This window comes from Salvelinus fontinalis, chromosome 13 (genome assembly GCF_029448725.1).
Source record: "Salvelinus fontinalis isolate EN_2023a chromosome 13, ASM2944872v1, whole genome shotgun sequence".
Classification (NCBI taxonomy): Eukaryota; Metazoa; Chordata; class Actinopteri; order Salmoniformes; family Salmonidae; genus Salvelinus; species Salvelinus fontinalis.
In genome coordinates this window covers 39,809,473-39,824,595 of record NC_074677.1, presented here as the reverse complement: position 1 = coordinate 39,824,595, position 15,123 = coordinate 39,809,473, and the positions used below count along the sequence as shown (strand labels likewise).

The 15,123-nt window shown below is 44.8% G+C and overlaps 1 protein-coding gene across 1 annotated transcript in view; it reads left to right on the top strand.

Moving 5' to 3' along the window:
- The first annotated feature begins 314 nt into the window (after nt 1-314).
- LOC129868651 (dachshund homolog 2-like) overlaps nt 315-15,123 on the top strand; it is a 75,768-nt gene continuing 60,959 nt past the window's right edge. Inside the window, exon 1 of the mRNA XM_055942819.1 lies at nt 315-982. Within this exon, the coding sequence (XP_055798794.1) occupies nt 501-982 (482 nt within the window). The 5' untranslated portion in view covers nt 315-500. The remainder of the gene's footprint in view (nt 983-15,123) is intronic.

Genomic DNA, 15,123 nt, shown 5'->3' with positions numbered 1-15,123 from the left:
ACATTATTATAGTACAATAACAATGTAATTCGTGACAATAACGTTTGCCTATCAAACTTAACATGTTTTATGATGTGTACCAATAAGAGTAAAACACTTGAATTCAGGTCTTAATTGTATAGAATGACCCTCAAAAGTCAGAACGAAGTTATTCTCGAGTAACGGGGTGGCTGTCAACAGAAACCAGACCCTCCAACTAGGAGGCCTGCCAATCATGCTCAAAGGACCAATAGGATGCTCGCGCGTAAGCTGGTGTGCTCCTCGTTGGTGGTTGGAGCTGCCACTCGAGTTCTCAGTGGGCTGGCTAATTGAAACAGTGAATCAGATGGTTCTCATTCTAGCCACCGCACTTGTGAGATAGGTAGTTAGTTGCCCATTGCCGACTATCCGACGGGAGCGAGAGTGCATGTGAAACAGCGAGAGAAAAGAGTGAGCGAGAAGTAGAAACAAAACGTAAAGGGTGAGACAGAGAGTGAGGAAAATAAGAAACTTAAGAAGCTATGGCCGTGTCAGCAACTCCGCCGGTGCTTTCCCCAACATCTAATCCGGGGGCTGGCAGTTTATTCCGCTCCGATCCGCTGTATACAAGCCCGGCCGAGTCCCCGAGATTGACAAGCAGCTTGATCAACTCTTTCATCAGCAGCGGAGGAGGCGGTGGAGGAGGAAATGGAAACGGCACAAGCGGCAATAACGAGTGCAAAATGGTTGAGGTGCACGGGGTCAAGGTAGCCTCGTTCAACGTGGACGGTCAAGAACTCATCTGCCTGCCGCAGGTCTTCGACCTCTTCCTGAAACATCTGGTCGGGGGTCTGCACACCGTCTACACCAAGCTGAAGCGGCTGGATATATGCCCCGTCGTGTGCACGGTTGAGCAGGTCCGGATTCTGCGGGGGCTTGGGGCTATTCAGCCTGGGGTGAATCGCTGCAAACTCATCACCCGCAAGGACTTCGAAGCGCTCTACAACGACTGCACCAATGCCAGGTTAGTTGCATGTGTTTCGGTCACTTCATTTCTCAATGACCCGTTTCACTCCAATACCCCGAAAGCAGAGCATACACATTTGAATGTTACCTGCGCTGAAATAAATAAATAATACATTAATGAGAAAAATGATAGTTAGGATGCTATATTATTACTAAACATCAAAGTATTGTGCAAAGTTAGTTCAGTGACAACTTCTGTACCACTTCACTCTCTCTCTCTCTCTCTCTCTCTCAAAGACACACACACACACACACACACACACACACACACACACACACACACACACACACACACACACACACACACACACACACACACACCCACACACACACACACACACCCACACACACACACACACACATACTTACACACACACTTACACACACACTGAACTATCTATCTATATAAGTATAGGCTACAATTGTTCCTTATCCATTTTATAGACAGAAAAGTATGAGCAAAGTAGTTTAGTTGTTCATAACTTCGACCTTCCCCCCACACACACCTATCAGCCATCCACCTAAAACCAAACACGTTTAACCCCCCCCCCCCCCCCCCAAGCAGCAGCTCATTGATGAATAATTTATGCCAAGCACTAGATCATGTATTTTCCACATTATTTAGAAAAGAGGAAAATAACTTTGAATTCCATAGCACCTCTTCTAATTCTGTAGAACTCAACATGATTTTTCAGAATAAGAATAGTTGGCATAGTGTTTAGTCTACATTCGGGAATATGTTCCTTTCACTGTCCCATAAAGACTATTCTGTTGTCAAACTGGTGTAGCCTACTTTTGTCACCTTCAGTGTGCTGTGACATACTTTTCTGATAAAGCTTCATTTGTACACAAACACGGCATCGTTAAGCCTACTGCATAACTGTCCATTTAGAATATTTATTGGGACTTTCAGCGAGAAGAATTGTACTCTTATAGTTTGTTAAAGAAAGTCTCACTATTCTTGATAACCGCAATTCCAGCGTCTTTCAAGAGCAGTAGATGAAAGTTCGTCGTATCTAAAAATCCAGCTCCAAGCAGTTCAAATCCTCAAATCTAACCGGCTGTGAGTTTATATGAATACTTTACATATCATTGCCATGAGCAGCCACACATTTGTGTCCGCTTCTCCGTTGCTAAATGACTATAAATTAAACGGACATTTGTGTCTCTCCATTAGGCCCACTACCAGTGAGAAAATAGAAACACAAGTAAGGACGATGAGAGAAGTTTAATATGTGGATTTCACCTAATGAGGCTGGCTACACTTGTCATTTAGTCGCTCTATAATCATTCATGCATGAATATTGACTTACAGCATGGTGACGCACGGATGTGTCTTTTATTTCTGTCACTGAATAATAAATACATATTTCTGTGTCAGTTAAAGCAGGACAAACTACGCAAAAAAAAAAGATTTTTTTTTTTTTTTAGGCATCTCTCCTCTCCCTTTCCCCTCCAATTGATCTTCAACCCGCGCACCCGTGCTGGCTGCGGCTGCAGATGTTGCTTGTGTGTTTAATAAATCAATGGGACAGATCTGAATGAATCACCTCGGATAGATTCTCTGCTTGGTTTGATGTCTAGATGTTATTCTTAGCTTGTTATCATGACAGATGCATTAGTGTTCGCATACAATGTCAGTGGAGGAAAATAACAAAAAGGGACCAGTGCCCTCTTTCCCGAACCTCAGGTTTTTTTTGTTGCTTCATTGTTTAGTTGAACATAATTGCAACTTTTTTTCTCTCCAGCGCAGCTCCCCCGGCTACAGCGACAATAGGGCATGTTGATTATGCACGACGTAAAAGAGGAGGCTGACAATTCAATACAAAGACAGGATTTTCACATGTGAAAATAAACATGACAAAAAGTTCTCTTGATAAGAAGCTGGACCCTCCTATGCGCGTCAGGGTTGCTTGTTAAGACAAGGCACAACTGATGATTGGAATTTAATAACGATAGAAGAAGAAGAATATAGGCTATTAATAATAAATCAAATGACTAATACATTTGTAGAAAAGTGTTCATATTGTGTGTCCCGCTGTCACAACACACACTGAAGTTATTCACTTGAAAAATCTCAGCAAAAATACCTTATAACAAGTATTATTTTCCAACCATATGATTGAATTTTCTCTTAATTAATTATTTGTCCAAATGTACTTTTTGGCTTGTTTTCTATTTCGCAATTTGTCAACAAATCGTTATATGGCATCTTGACCATGACAGTGAAATCAAATATGCTTCCATTTCTGACGCATTTTTGCGTCATGTGTCAATCGGGTGAGACTTGTCAATTAAGCCAAGGCTGACAGATTTTGATGGGAGCGGTATTGATTACAGATAAAGTCGACAATTGTCCAGTAGGAGGAAGCCTATAGGGCAGGCTATTGGCTTCTATTTTTTTTTTGCAGAGAATTATAAGACATTTCAAGGTTTTCAGAGGCTGTCTCTCACTTTGACTGCATCCAAGTTAACTAAAATCAGTATTTGCAAGAGGCTATTTGTCTACTTTATTTGACATACTTTAAAAAGTGAAATGTATGATTTTAAAACGTCGGACTTACCCATACCTGATATAGGCCTACTTTTCAATGAAACATCCAGTTGTCAGGAAAGGAGTTTAAGAATGTTGTATGAAGCGCATAGAGAGGATAAAACAATGTGTACAATATGTCCTCAACAAGAGCTAGGACACACACACACACACACACACACACACACACACACACACACACACACACACACACACACACACACACACACACACACACACACACACACACACACACACACACACACACTTTCAATTGGAGATCTTCTCTGTCGGGGTTATGTTTGGTGAGGAATATTGATGATATTTTGCAGAGCGATCACTGAGAGATGGGGAGAGGCAGAGGGATGGTGGGAGAGGGGGAGGCGGGAAGATGTTAGTATTTCCAGATGGTCAGTTTGGGCAAGATTCGGTAATTAACCTTTTAGCACCCCCCTCCCCATACAATCCTCTGGATCTATTATTAGGTTCGACTTTGAGCTAAATCAATCTGTCGCACTCTCGTCTACCCACGAGAGAGAGATAGTGGAAGACAGAGAGATATATTTAAATATTAGCCTATTCAATTGCATTATTTTGTATTTTTTTTGGATGACACGTTAACTGGTTTAATAATACACTGCAGTGTGGAAGTTTATAGTGTTGGCTATGTAGCCCTACCGCTCACTTCACAAAGATTGCAGCCACTGACTGGTAATGAAATTGCCTCAGCAATAGGCTGCAAGAGAATTGAATTTGCACCCCGGCCTTGGTGCTTTACAGCTAACCTGCCTGCGCGCGCTCATCGGAACGCTGTTTTTATAGTCAGATTTAAACATCATCCACCGTCCCACCACCAGATGGTTGTAACTAATGTGTGCAAACAGGCCTATCCCGCCTTATTTTATTTGTGGAAGTGAGGGGAAAGGGAGGGAAAGAAAACGTGTGCATATCCTTGTATTACCCGGCCCGTGGACGCAGGAAGCCTGTGAACGGGAATAGGGGACAGAGTCATCGGGAGATATCAGGACAGTCATCAGAACTTCTCGACAGAACCTTTAGCACTGACACGGGCAATTTGAAAACGGGAAAAATGTTCCAATCAGCAAAGGCAGCACTTAGAGGGCTCCTTTTATGATATCTCAGCTGCAATTGATCTCCGCGTTTTCATTGCGTTCATTATTTATTAAATATAATTTGCAAGCTAAACATAACGGTAAACTAGTTTGCACTTGGGGAATGCACTTAGGAAATTGAATGGAAATTACATTAGAGATGAACATCTGCGCTGTTTTTCCACTCTCTGTTTACGGGCGAGTGTTTCTTCTCTCTTAAGGTGTATTGGATTAGCCATTTACTCTTTTTTGAACCGAATGCAGATGACTGTGAGGGACAGGAGATCGCTGCTGAGGAGAGAGCAGAGGTCTTTTAAACATTACTCTTCTAAACGAGATGAAATAGGCTCCTCGATGCTCAGTGAGGCATCAACCCATCATCCCTAATCATACATTTGGGTTAGAAATCAATGAAAAGTTAACTTGAATCATAATTAATGGTAAGCTTATCAGTTTTTAGAATGCCAAACGGAATGAGCTTCTTCTTTCCTTATTTTAAGTCATTAATCTAGAAAGTATTGCTTTAATTCCCCGGGATGCCCGGAGGTCAGATCTTACATCGCATAACAAGACAAACGAATGAAATTTAAACATCACACGTCCCAGCTGCACATTCTAACACCACTTCAGGTTTCCTAATCATTTTTTACAGATCTGATTTTCTGCATGATGATAATCTGTGTGGTTAAATGTGATGGTTTGAATTTCTTGGTCATCTCTATTCTTAATTGAAATAATAGTGGATAAGTAGGTATACGTTGGCCAAACCACTGTCTTTTCCTTTGCTGGTGTCTGTGTTATGAATCAATACATTAATTTTTTTGGGGTTCTGTAGCCTGGGCCCCACAGTGTCCTAAACGGCATTTTGAAGGACAATAACTTGTGTGTACTCCAGGTTCATTTTCGCCATCTGCCTAAGTTTGTGTGTGTGTGTGTGCGTGTACGTGTGTGTGTGTGGAGGTGCGGTTGTCTGTCTGTGTGTGTGTGTGTGTGTGTGTGTGTGTGTGTGTGTGTGTGTGTGTGTGTGTGTGTGTGTGTGTGGAGGTGCGGTTGTCAGTGTGTGTGTGTGTGTGTGTGTGTGTGTGTGTGTGTGTGTGTGGAGGTGCTGTTGTCAGTGTGTGTTGGCCAGTCTCACTGGTCCATATGGACAGCTCCTTGCCTGTAGCCTAGCCTTGGGCAGCGGTACCCCCGGTCGAGCGCGCCACCCAAGACACCCCCGTCTTCTCTAATCTCCTCAATCAGCAGTAAGATTGTCACTCTAGCACCACCGCCGCTCCTTAATGTCAGCCATAAATTATACACAGGCTTCTTTTTTAGCTTGATTTTATTACATATCTGCTCCCACTGGCCTTTCTACTTTAAATAATAAATTAACCCCGCTTGATGTGAAGAGTGGCCGCCAAGCGCTGTCAAAGCTCTGCGCTCTGGAGAGACCAGCCTCATGAAATAGTGAATGGGTGCTTTTTGTTTTTCTGTTTAGATGGCATTTAAGCATGGCCCCCCTGTTCATGTCTCTCTTCTGATCATGTATGCATGTGCCTTTGTGTGGTCATGTTGTTGGTTTCTGTGTGTATTTGTGTGTGTGTGTGTGTGTGTGTGTGTGTGTGTGTGTGTGTGTGTGTGTGTGTGTGTGTGTGTGTGTGTGTGTGTGTGTGTGTGTGTGTGTGTGTGTGTGTGTGTGTGTGTGTGTGTGTGTGTGTGTGTGGGTGTGTGGGTGTGTGTGTGCTGGTGTTTTGATGCCTGACTGCGGGCTCTGAGTGTGTGAGTGTTTTATTTCCGACTGACCGACAGCCAGACAGCTGCCCGGTGCAGGCTGCGGTGGCTCCACTTTCACACACAGGAGACGTGGGCTGTACTGGGCCTACTGAGCCCACTGTTGCTGCAGAGTTACGCAGGACACTCACATTAGTCTCGATAATAGGAAAAAAGTATTCACTGTGTAATGGTTTGGCTGCAGGGCTTCCTGGTAGTCCCCTACTTGACTAATGTAGCTACAGTAATAGTTCAATTATTCCGTTTAAGATATTAGTTGTGTCTGTGAAGACATGCTTAAACTCTCTGGCACCCATTTGAATGGATATTCTTTTTTTTTTTAGGTAATTAAAAGAATTAACGAAATATGATCATTATTATTGGGTTAATTGAGAAAATAATTTAGTCAGACTCCCCCCCCCCTATGTCCTTTCAAAAAAACTTTTCTGTGAACATTACAACATCCCGACCTTTCCCCATGTGAGATTTATGGCACTCCATTGTAAAAGCAATGGTTGAAATACTTAGATCGTTTTATGACTGGGGTTAGCTTGCCGCGAGTGAGAGAGAAAGAGAGAGAGAGAGAGCGTGCGTGTCTGAGTGTGTGCGTGGTGTGTCTGAGAGAACGCTTCCCGAGGTCTTTTAAAACAACCTGTGGCCATGCGATATCTCATGAATGTTGGCGCGCCCCTGTTCCAAGCCACAGCCCTTTAATAACTAGTCCTATGCGTAACCAATGAATTAGAGGCAAAGCAAAGACACATGAGGTCAATTAGGATGGAAAAGTGTTACTACGGTCTACACACATGGACCTCGTGCACTTTTATTGGAGCGTGCTTCAGAAGTAGTAAAGTGTCATAATCATGAGCTGTCACTCATAATATTTTTTTCTGCTACTACGTATATAGTACATGAGTTTCATAATAATATATATTTTTTAAATTGTAAAATGTTCTTTGTAGTTTTTCCACACAATAAATAGAAGGTGAATGTGCAGTTGAATTGGCCTGGGCCTGAGCCTGCTGACAGTGGAGAGGTGGAGAGCTGAGAGCGTCAGCATTTGTGAGGACTTGATTTGAGATGCATGCGAGAGATATGTCTGTGCCTGTCTGTTTATATGTGCATGTGTTTGTATGTCGATGTGTTTTCATGTGCGTGTGGTGTATGTTGTGTGTGGTGTGTGTCGGAGGGGTGGGGCGGGGGGTAAATGTGACAGATGGAGGAGGCCTGTCAAGTCTCTGGCTGGGGGAGAAATGACATCCACCTTCTCTACCTAATGTAGGAGACCAGAAAAAAACCTGAGCCCACTGGTGTCATTTTGACTTTGGGCAGATCTCCTTCCTGGGCTTAATGACACATCTGCAGCCGGGCTATATTTATTACAGTCATGTAGAATAAAATTGATTGTCTCCTAAAATTAATTTGGGGTTTGCCTCTAGCAGTGCTTTAATGGAGGACACTAGGCTCCGTGCAGGAGTATTGTTTAATCACTTTAATATCACAGCCCCAGGACAGCCGAGATAATTGTACAAACGAACATAGAAATATGTATCTCTAACTTTTATGATTGAATTATGCAAATGACTCATCTCCTGCCCTTCCAAGCACTAATCATCTAATTAGGAGTGATGTTTTAAATGGTTGTTTTTGGATGGGGATATGGGAGAAGCAGGGAGCAGAAAATTGAATGTGACGTTAAAATCGGCACAGTAGTTTGTACCGGGAAACGCTGGTGTTTTCCTATCCCCCTCTCTCTCCATTGTGTGCTTGGAGTCGCGGGCTCATTAGTGGAGTTTTGTAAGACATTTTACGAGCTTGATACTTAAGACCCTTAATCTTTAATCGTTTTTTTTTTTTTTTTTTTGCAGTTTTGATTAATTGCGTTCCTGCTCAGATTATTTCCTTTGACACAGAGCTGTTGGACGTGCTGGTGTGGGCGCAGACAGACAGAGGCGTGCGGTGCAGTGCTCTGCTGCTGCAACTCAATGCAGTTGAAGAAATGCGAACTAGCGTCCCAATTACACAGATGAATATTTGATGATGTGTTTAGCGGCGTGTGCTCTTTTTCCCCTCCGTGCTTAGCAGCTGGTGGCCCCTAAGCAGCTGACTCTGGGTGTGAGGAAGCTATAATAATAATGGTAGCCACGCAGACTCAGGACAGCAACAGAGCCCCAAAGCTCCGGCTCTGAGTTCTCTCTCTCTATATATATATATATATACATATATAAAAACAGATCATCTGAACAAAACGCAAAAGCCCTGTGCCTCCCTCCCTCTGTGGATCTGTGTTTACATTTGTCTCATGAACCTCTGACATCTGGAGGCAATAACCCAGGGTCCTACCTCCTGTACTGCAGGGCTCCACGTCTCTATTGACGGGGTCACCCGAAGAGCAGCAGCCCCCACGCCCCATCCCACAGAAACACTGTCCGTCGGGCCATGGGAACCCATGGAGAGGACCACGATATGTTTTCAATCAGCGGCAGAATTGAGATCCGAGGACTGAATTGTGAATCGTAAATGCCACGGTGACCGCGTCCCTTTTTTCATCTTGATTATTGCTACGTGTTGCGTCCTCTTCACCGCCTTGCGCCGTAAGAGCACGTGTGATGTGTTATGTTTGATGTTGACCTGTGACCTTCAGAGAGGAAGTAAGTCATCTCACGTGTGTGTGTGTGTGTGTGTGCGTAGCACTGTATGCGTCTACTAAACATACCAATATGGAATAGAAAGACCGATTTGTTGCTCTGATTGACAGTGGACAAAAGTGGTCCTGGAAAACCTGAATCGTGAACATTTCCTGATCCTGCTGATCACCCAAATCACACAGGTGGGGAGAAAGTAGTGTCAGGGGCTAGAATATCGAAAGGACAGAAGGTAAGAATGAAAGAGGGAGGTAGAGAGGGATGGAGGCAGGGAGGCCGGGAGGAGGAGTGAAAGACGTGCTCGGGGTGCCTCTTTTGGTTCGGGTTAGATCAAGAGTAGCTCTGGGTATGTGATGACATCATTGCCAGTTTTCATGTTCTTGCGGGATCCTTGAGGGATTTATCCTCCCATCTACCCAGAGAAGTCTGGGTCCAATTACTCACTGAGAGTGCCCTGCCTGGGCCGGCCCGGCTGGCCCGGCGAAGACACATGGCTTGATCCATCCGGAAGCCTGTTTCAAAGCACTTCAACCACAACACCAACCACATCTTGAAATTGAACTTATGAGGCGGATACCCTTCTCCTAAACACACATCTTTAAACATCCTGAAATGTAACCAAAACTTTCCTCAGTGTTTTCCGCTAATGACAGCATTAGTGCCTTGAAGGGAGGAGATACGTCAGTTTGTTATGTGGCGTAGTCTTCGTGGTCAGTGTCCGCTATTGTCTGTGTGGTGACTGAAATGTGACTAAGGGCTTTCAGCTACTGGAGTGATTGCAGGGAGAGATCTTATCTTTTCTCTGTAAGGTGAACCTACTGCACTACTGAACTCCCTGACGCTCCCCACCTCCCACCCAAACAAGAGACTCTTCTATTAAACACCCGACTCCTCTATAACTCCTGCAAAAGGCAACACTGGGCCTAGTCCAATTTGTTTTTTTATCCATCCCTATTTTATTTAAAAGAGTGTTTAGGGGTCTATATGGGCGGCTTAAAGGAAGGCTGTTACGCCGCCTTTTTACTGAGACCCATCCGTCTTCCCCAGAACCACCTCACAACACGCTCTTTTTCTCCCTCCTCTTTGGTGGGGGCCATTACAAGGTAGTGTGCGAGTTTCCATTTGCCTACAGTAAATAGACTGTCGGGTGTCTGTGGGAAATAAATATATCGGGCGGCACTCTTTTAAAAGGCAATGGGGCCGGCGAGGAGAAGCCTTTAAAGCAGAAGGCTGGAGGATTGATTTATCTCCTGCGCTGTAATGACTGCAGATGTGGATCTGTTATTCTAGATGAGCAGTGAACTTGATGAGTTGATAACGTGGGCCGGAGCCCAGCCTGCTTTTAATTACCGACCAGGAATGTATTGGTGCAAGCTGTTGATTTAGAGGTGAGGGTGGCGGGTTCACAGATACACCCCCTTCTCCCCCACTCTCCCTTTCTATTGCGCTGGGTAGGTGACCTTGCCTCTCTCTCTCTTTTGTCTCTTCTTGACAGAGGCAGTTTTTAAATGGCTTCAGTCAGATCAGAGTGGAGCTGAGAGGAAGCGTGTGTCTTTCTGGTTTAGTCAGGAGTAATCTGTCTCTGCTGCATGTCTCCATGCTGCTTCTGTACTGTACCCTTCACGATCTGGTTAAGGTCTCTGTATCAAATCCTTCCAGCCCTCATCTTTTCCGTGTACAGCATAATGACTGGAAGCCCCCCACCTCCCCGCTGCCACCCGACCACCTCACAAGGGCAGGGAATGAGAACGCTTGATGGAAGTTCCTCCGGACTCCTTGTGTTCTCCGTGTTTGTTCCCGTGCCGCTGTACGATTCCCTGCAGAAGGAAGGAAGGTATTTTTAATGAGAGGAGAAACAGGGGCCTCTGCGTGATTGAAACCATGCAGGAGAAATGTTAGTAACGCTGTAAATTGGAACCACTAATCAGGCAGGTTATTTAGATGTTTATTTGCTGTTGTGACTTCCTTGTCTTTAATAGCCCAGGAGAAGATGAGTGTTGGGATGGGGCTGCAGCCAATCCGATAGTCTCCACAGCACTCCCACGCCACTCCCCGATAATACCAGCCAAGGAGGTTATAACTGTGGGAAGTTTGTGTATACTCTAAACACGCTCTCTCTCTCTCTCTCTCTCACACACACACACACACACACACACACACACACACACACACACACACACACACACACACACACACACACACACACACACACACACACACACACACACACACACAATACAACGCTTTCACAAAACGATACTCAATTGCAGATGCAGTATCAATAGGATACTCTTACCTTCCACCTCAATGTTGAGAGAATATGGATGCCATTTCACTAATGTATTGTGAGGTAGCTTCACGTCATCACACAGTTCCACACCTGCCCCTGTTCTGCAGTCTAAACAGCAGTCCCCCTCCCCCTCGGAGGTGGGCGGCAGCCTGAATAGAACTAGGCCTCTCAGTGAAGATATCCCCACAATGTAACCTGATCAGCCACACGCTTTTATCTCACTGAAAGCCTTTCTTTTGGAGAGGGCTTGGAGAGGTCAGTGTGTGTGTGTGTGTGTGTGTGTGTGTGTGTGTGTGTGTGTGTGTGCGTGTGCGTGTGCGTGTGCGTGTGCGTGTGCGTGTGCGTGTGCGTGTGCGTGCGTGTCTGTGTCTGTGTCTGTGTCTGTGTCTGTGTCTGTGTGTGTGTGTGTGTGTGTGTGTGTGTGTGTGTGTGTGTGTGTGTGTGTGTGTGTGTGTGTGTGTGTGTGTGTTGGCTGGGGTGGGTAAGGTTGGGGAGGAGGGCACCCTTTTATGAAAACAATCAGGCCCAGTGAGGTTTCATTACAGGGTAATGTCTCACCAAATTGTTCCAGGTAGTTAAAATGAAATGAAGTGAATTAGGGAAACAGGGGGGAGAGAATGCAGAACGCTTTATTGCTTTCCTTTGAAGGCACGATTACAATAATCTCCTTCAGCGTCTTGTCTGCCTTGGATACCATATCAAATAGGAGGTGTGTGTGTCTGTTTGTCTATGTGTGTGTGAGGTCAAGGGTTACGGTGTCGAGTGTATTCCTGTGTCTCTCTGTGCACTGTGTCGTAACATCCAATGTTGTTTCGTGCCTCGCTGTCCTCTGTTTTACCCCTGTGTGTTTGTGGAAGTATGAATGTATGTGTTCCACAGTCTTCCTTGTGGCTGTGTTAATGTATCAAGATAGAAATACTCAAATAATCCAGCTGTCTAATTTTGTTGGACGTCCACCTCAATTATTGTTTTTTGAACCCTGTGTTCAAACAAATATATAATATAGTTCCTAAAGAATAATACAAATTGATGGTATTCTGTGTTGTAAATAATTATTTCAGAGCATAACAGTAACGACCAGGGAGTTGCAGGTTCATATTCCCTTACATTGACTTTACCAGCCCAGTTCTGTAAGAGAAGACAGTGAAATAAAATAGTATGTGAAGAAGATGCTTCTTTTCCATAACGACAGCCGAGGCTCATGACAGATGTCCTGTGACACTCTCCCTGCTGCAGCAGGGCCTTGTGGGTAATGGCAGGGTCAGGTTTTTGATGTTTTATTGAAAGATCACTCCGGCTGCTCTGGCTTTTCACCGGACCGTAAATCAGACCCATCCATGGAGGGCTGTCCTGTCCCGCTCCGGCCCCGCCTGTGCTTTATGTCATTCTGGGGCAAGAGGGGCCAAAGAACCCGTCAATCAACCTCTTCCCCAATCAGAGGCAGCCCGTGTCAGGGACGGGACAACTGGGGCCCCAGAGTAGCGGATCTCACTATCTCAAGCATTTGTACCTAGTTAAAGAAGCAGGATTGACTGTGTGTGTGTGTGTGTGTGTGTCTGTGTCTGTGTCTGTGTCTGTGTGTGTGTGTGTGTGTGTGTGTGTGTGTGTGTGTGTGTGTGTGTGTGTGTGTGTGTGTGTGTGTGTGTGTGTGTGTGCCGGCCTGCCTAAGACTAGAGCAAAGCAACTGGCGGAGTACTGCTCTGTTTCTGCTGTTATGGACAGCCTAGCTGTGTAGAGAAGGTGCTTTTTGCATCCTTAAGTGTCCTTGTATCCAAGACCTTTGAAATGTTTGAATCCTCCTTAATGTAATGTAGTTTATGGATTCAAATAAACTATTTCAAATGTGTGTGTATGTGGGAAAGTGTGTGTGTGTGTGTTGTTCAAGCAGGTGGGCCTTGTCCACTTTAGAGACAGGAGTCTTGTCTTCATTGAAAACTGCTGAGACGGCACCATAGCCATCATTTCCCCACTGCTCTCCTTCAATGGCTGTTAATGAGTGAGTTGATGTAGTTGAACGTTTAGTTAATAAATATGTCAGACTTTTACCACTCTGTTTTTCCTCTTCCTCAGCCCCCTCCTCTTTCCTCCCTCATGTCTGTCGCGCATTTTCTCGGTATGCTGAGAAATTGCAATTAGTTTTAGATTTACGCTACGATGACAGACAGTGGTATATAAATAGAGGTTAAACACACAATTTACATATTAATTTCATGATTCATTTAATCAATGATTTATGTGGATATAGATTGCTTTTAATCCCTTCAAGACAGCGGTGTTTTTCTTCTCCTCTCCTCTGCTCTTCACCAAGCATGACAGAATAGAGTGGTTTGCTCAAGCACTCTCTATCTCTCTCCCTCTGTCTTTCTCTCCCTCTGCTGTTCAGTGACTTGGAGAGGAATGTGAGTCGAATGGCTCCAAACGGCACTCCTAATTGGTTTAATTTTTCAGCGTGTGCACCAGTCCTGACACTCGCTTATGGAACACCATTCCTCCGGCACGCTGTGATCTCTCTCCCTCTCTCTCTCTCTTTCTCTCTCTCTCCCTCTCTCTCTCTCCCTCGTATCCCACTATCAACCGCGCTCGCTCGTTGACGATCTTCAAGTCTCAAGCCGAGAGACGTAATAATGAAGTAATCATCACAATCGTTAAATTGATGATAATGAGGACCCCAGTAATAATGATTGGTGGCAGCGGTTGTGTATTCATAACCAATCTCTCATAGCTCTGCAGAGCACTGTAATTCAGCCATGATTGAGATGCGCTTTGAATCCTCGACTTGTTCAATTCGGCGGCCTGAAGGAATTCAAGTATTACAGATGGAACACAACATTAGATTTTTGGGGGCATTAGCATGATGTTGTCAAGCATTGGTTTTGATGACAAGAGGCTATAAGCTTCACATGTATCATTTATGTATGATTAGTAAGCTGAAGTAATGTCGCCGCTCCTAACTCTAGGGTGGTTTTGATCTGCTCTGAGGGCGCGGGAGGAGATTTGGGAGCCTTCAATTCAGTGCACTCTATTTCCCCCCTCTGTGTGACCTTTGAACCGGGCCGCAGAGAGGCCTCTTGATGTTTATTCTCTGATCCTCCACTCAAGTCCGATCAATTAGGAGTCCATTTGGACACTGGTGTTTCAAGGAAAGCCAGTCTCACAGCATCAGCCAAGCTCTGCCTAGCCTAGCAGGCAGGATCTTTATAGCCTAATGACTGCTCACACGAGGCCCAGATTCCCTACTCTCCACGCACCTCTGACATTTGTTCCCGGGAAATTATTCATACTTTATCTCGTGGAGATGGAAGACTGTGTTTTTTTTATATATCAGGACAACAATTGGATTGTGCAGCCGGGGAGAAAAAAAATGGTAATTGAGTATTTTATCAGACACTTCCGCCAAACAGACTTTTGTAAGTCGTAAATGAAGATTAAAGCTCTTGTTGGCAGAGAAGGAACAAATTGGAATGATTTATTATTGGTGACATCAATATGTCACAGCTCTGGAAACAGAATGAGGAGAATGAGAGAGATGCTGAGAGAGAGAGAGAGAGAGAGAGAGAGAGAGGGGAGGGGAGGGGAGGGGGAGGGGGAGGGGGAGGAGGGCGAGAGGAGGAGTGAGCTAGCTGCTCTCTCTGAGGAAGGTAAATAATGTGCTTTAATTATTTGCCCCCCGACAGACACACAGACAGGGCTGTTGAAAGGCAGCAGGGCTGATACTGTCATAGGCTGTGCTTTAGGGACGCTGTGAATGTCCCCAGAGCTAATGGAGGTGTGCGTATGACCCAGGCGGCCTTAGTCCCAGCCCAACGT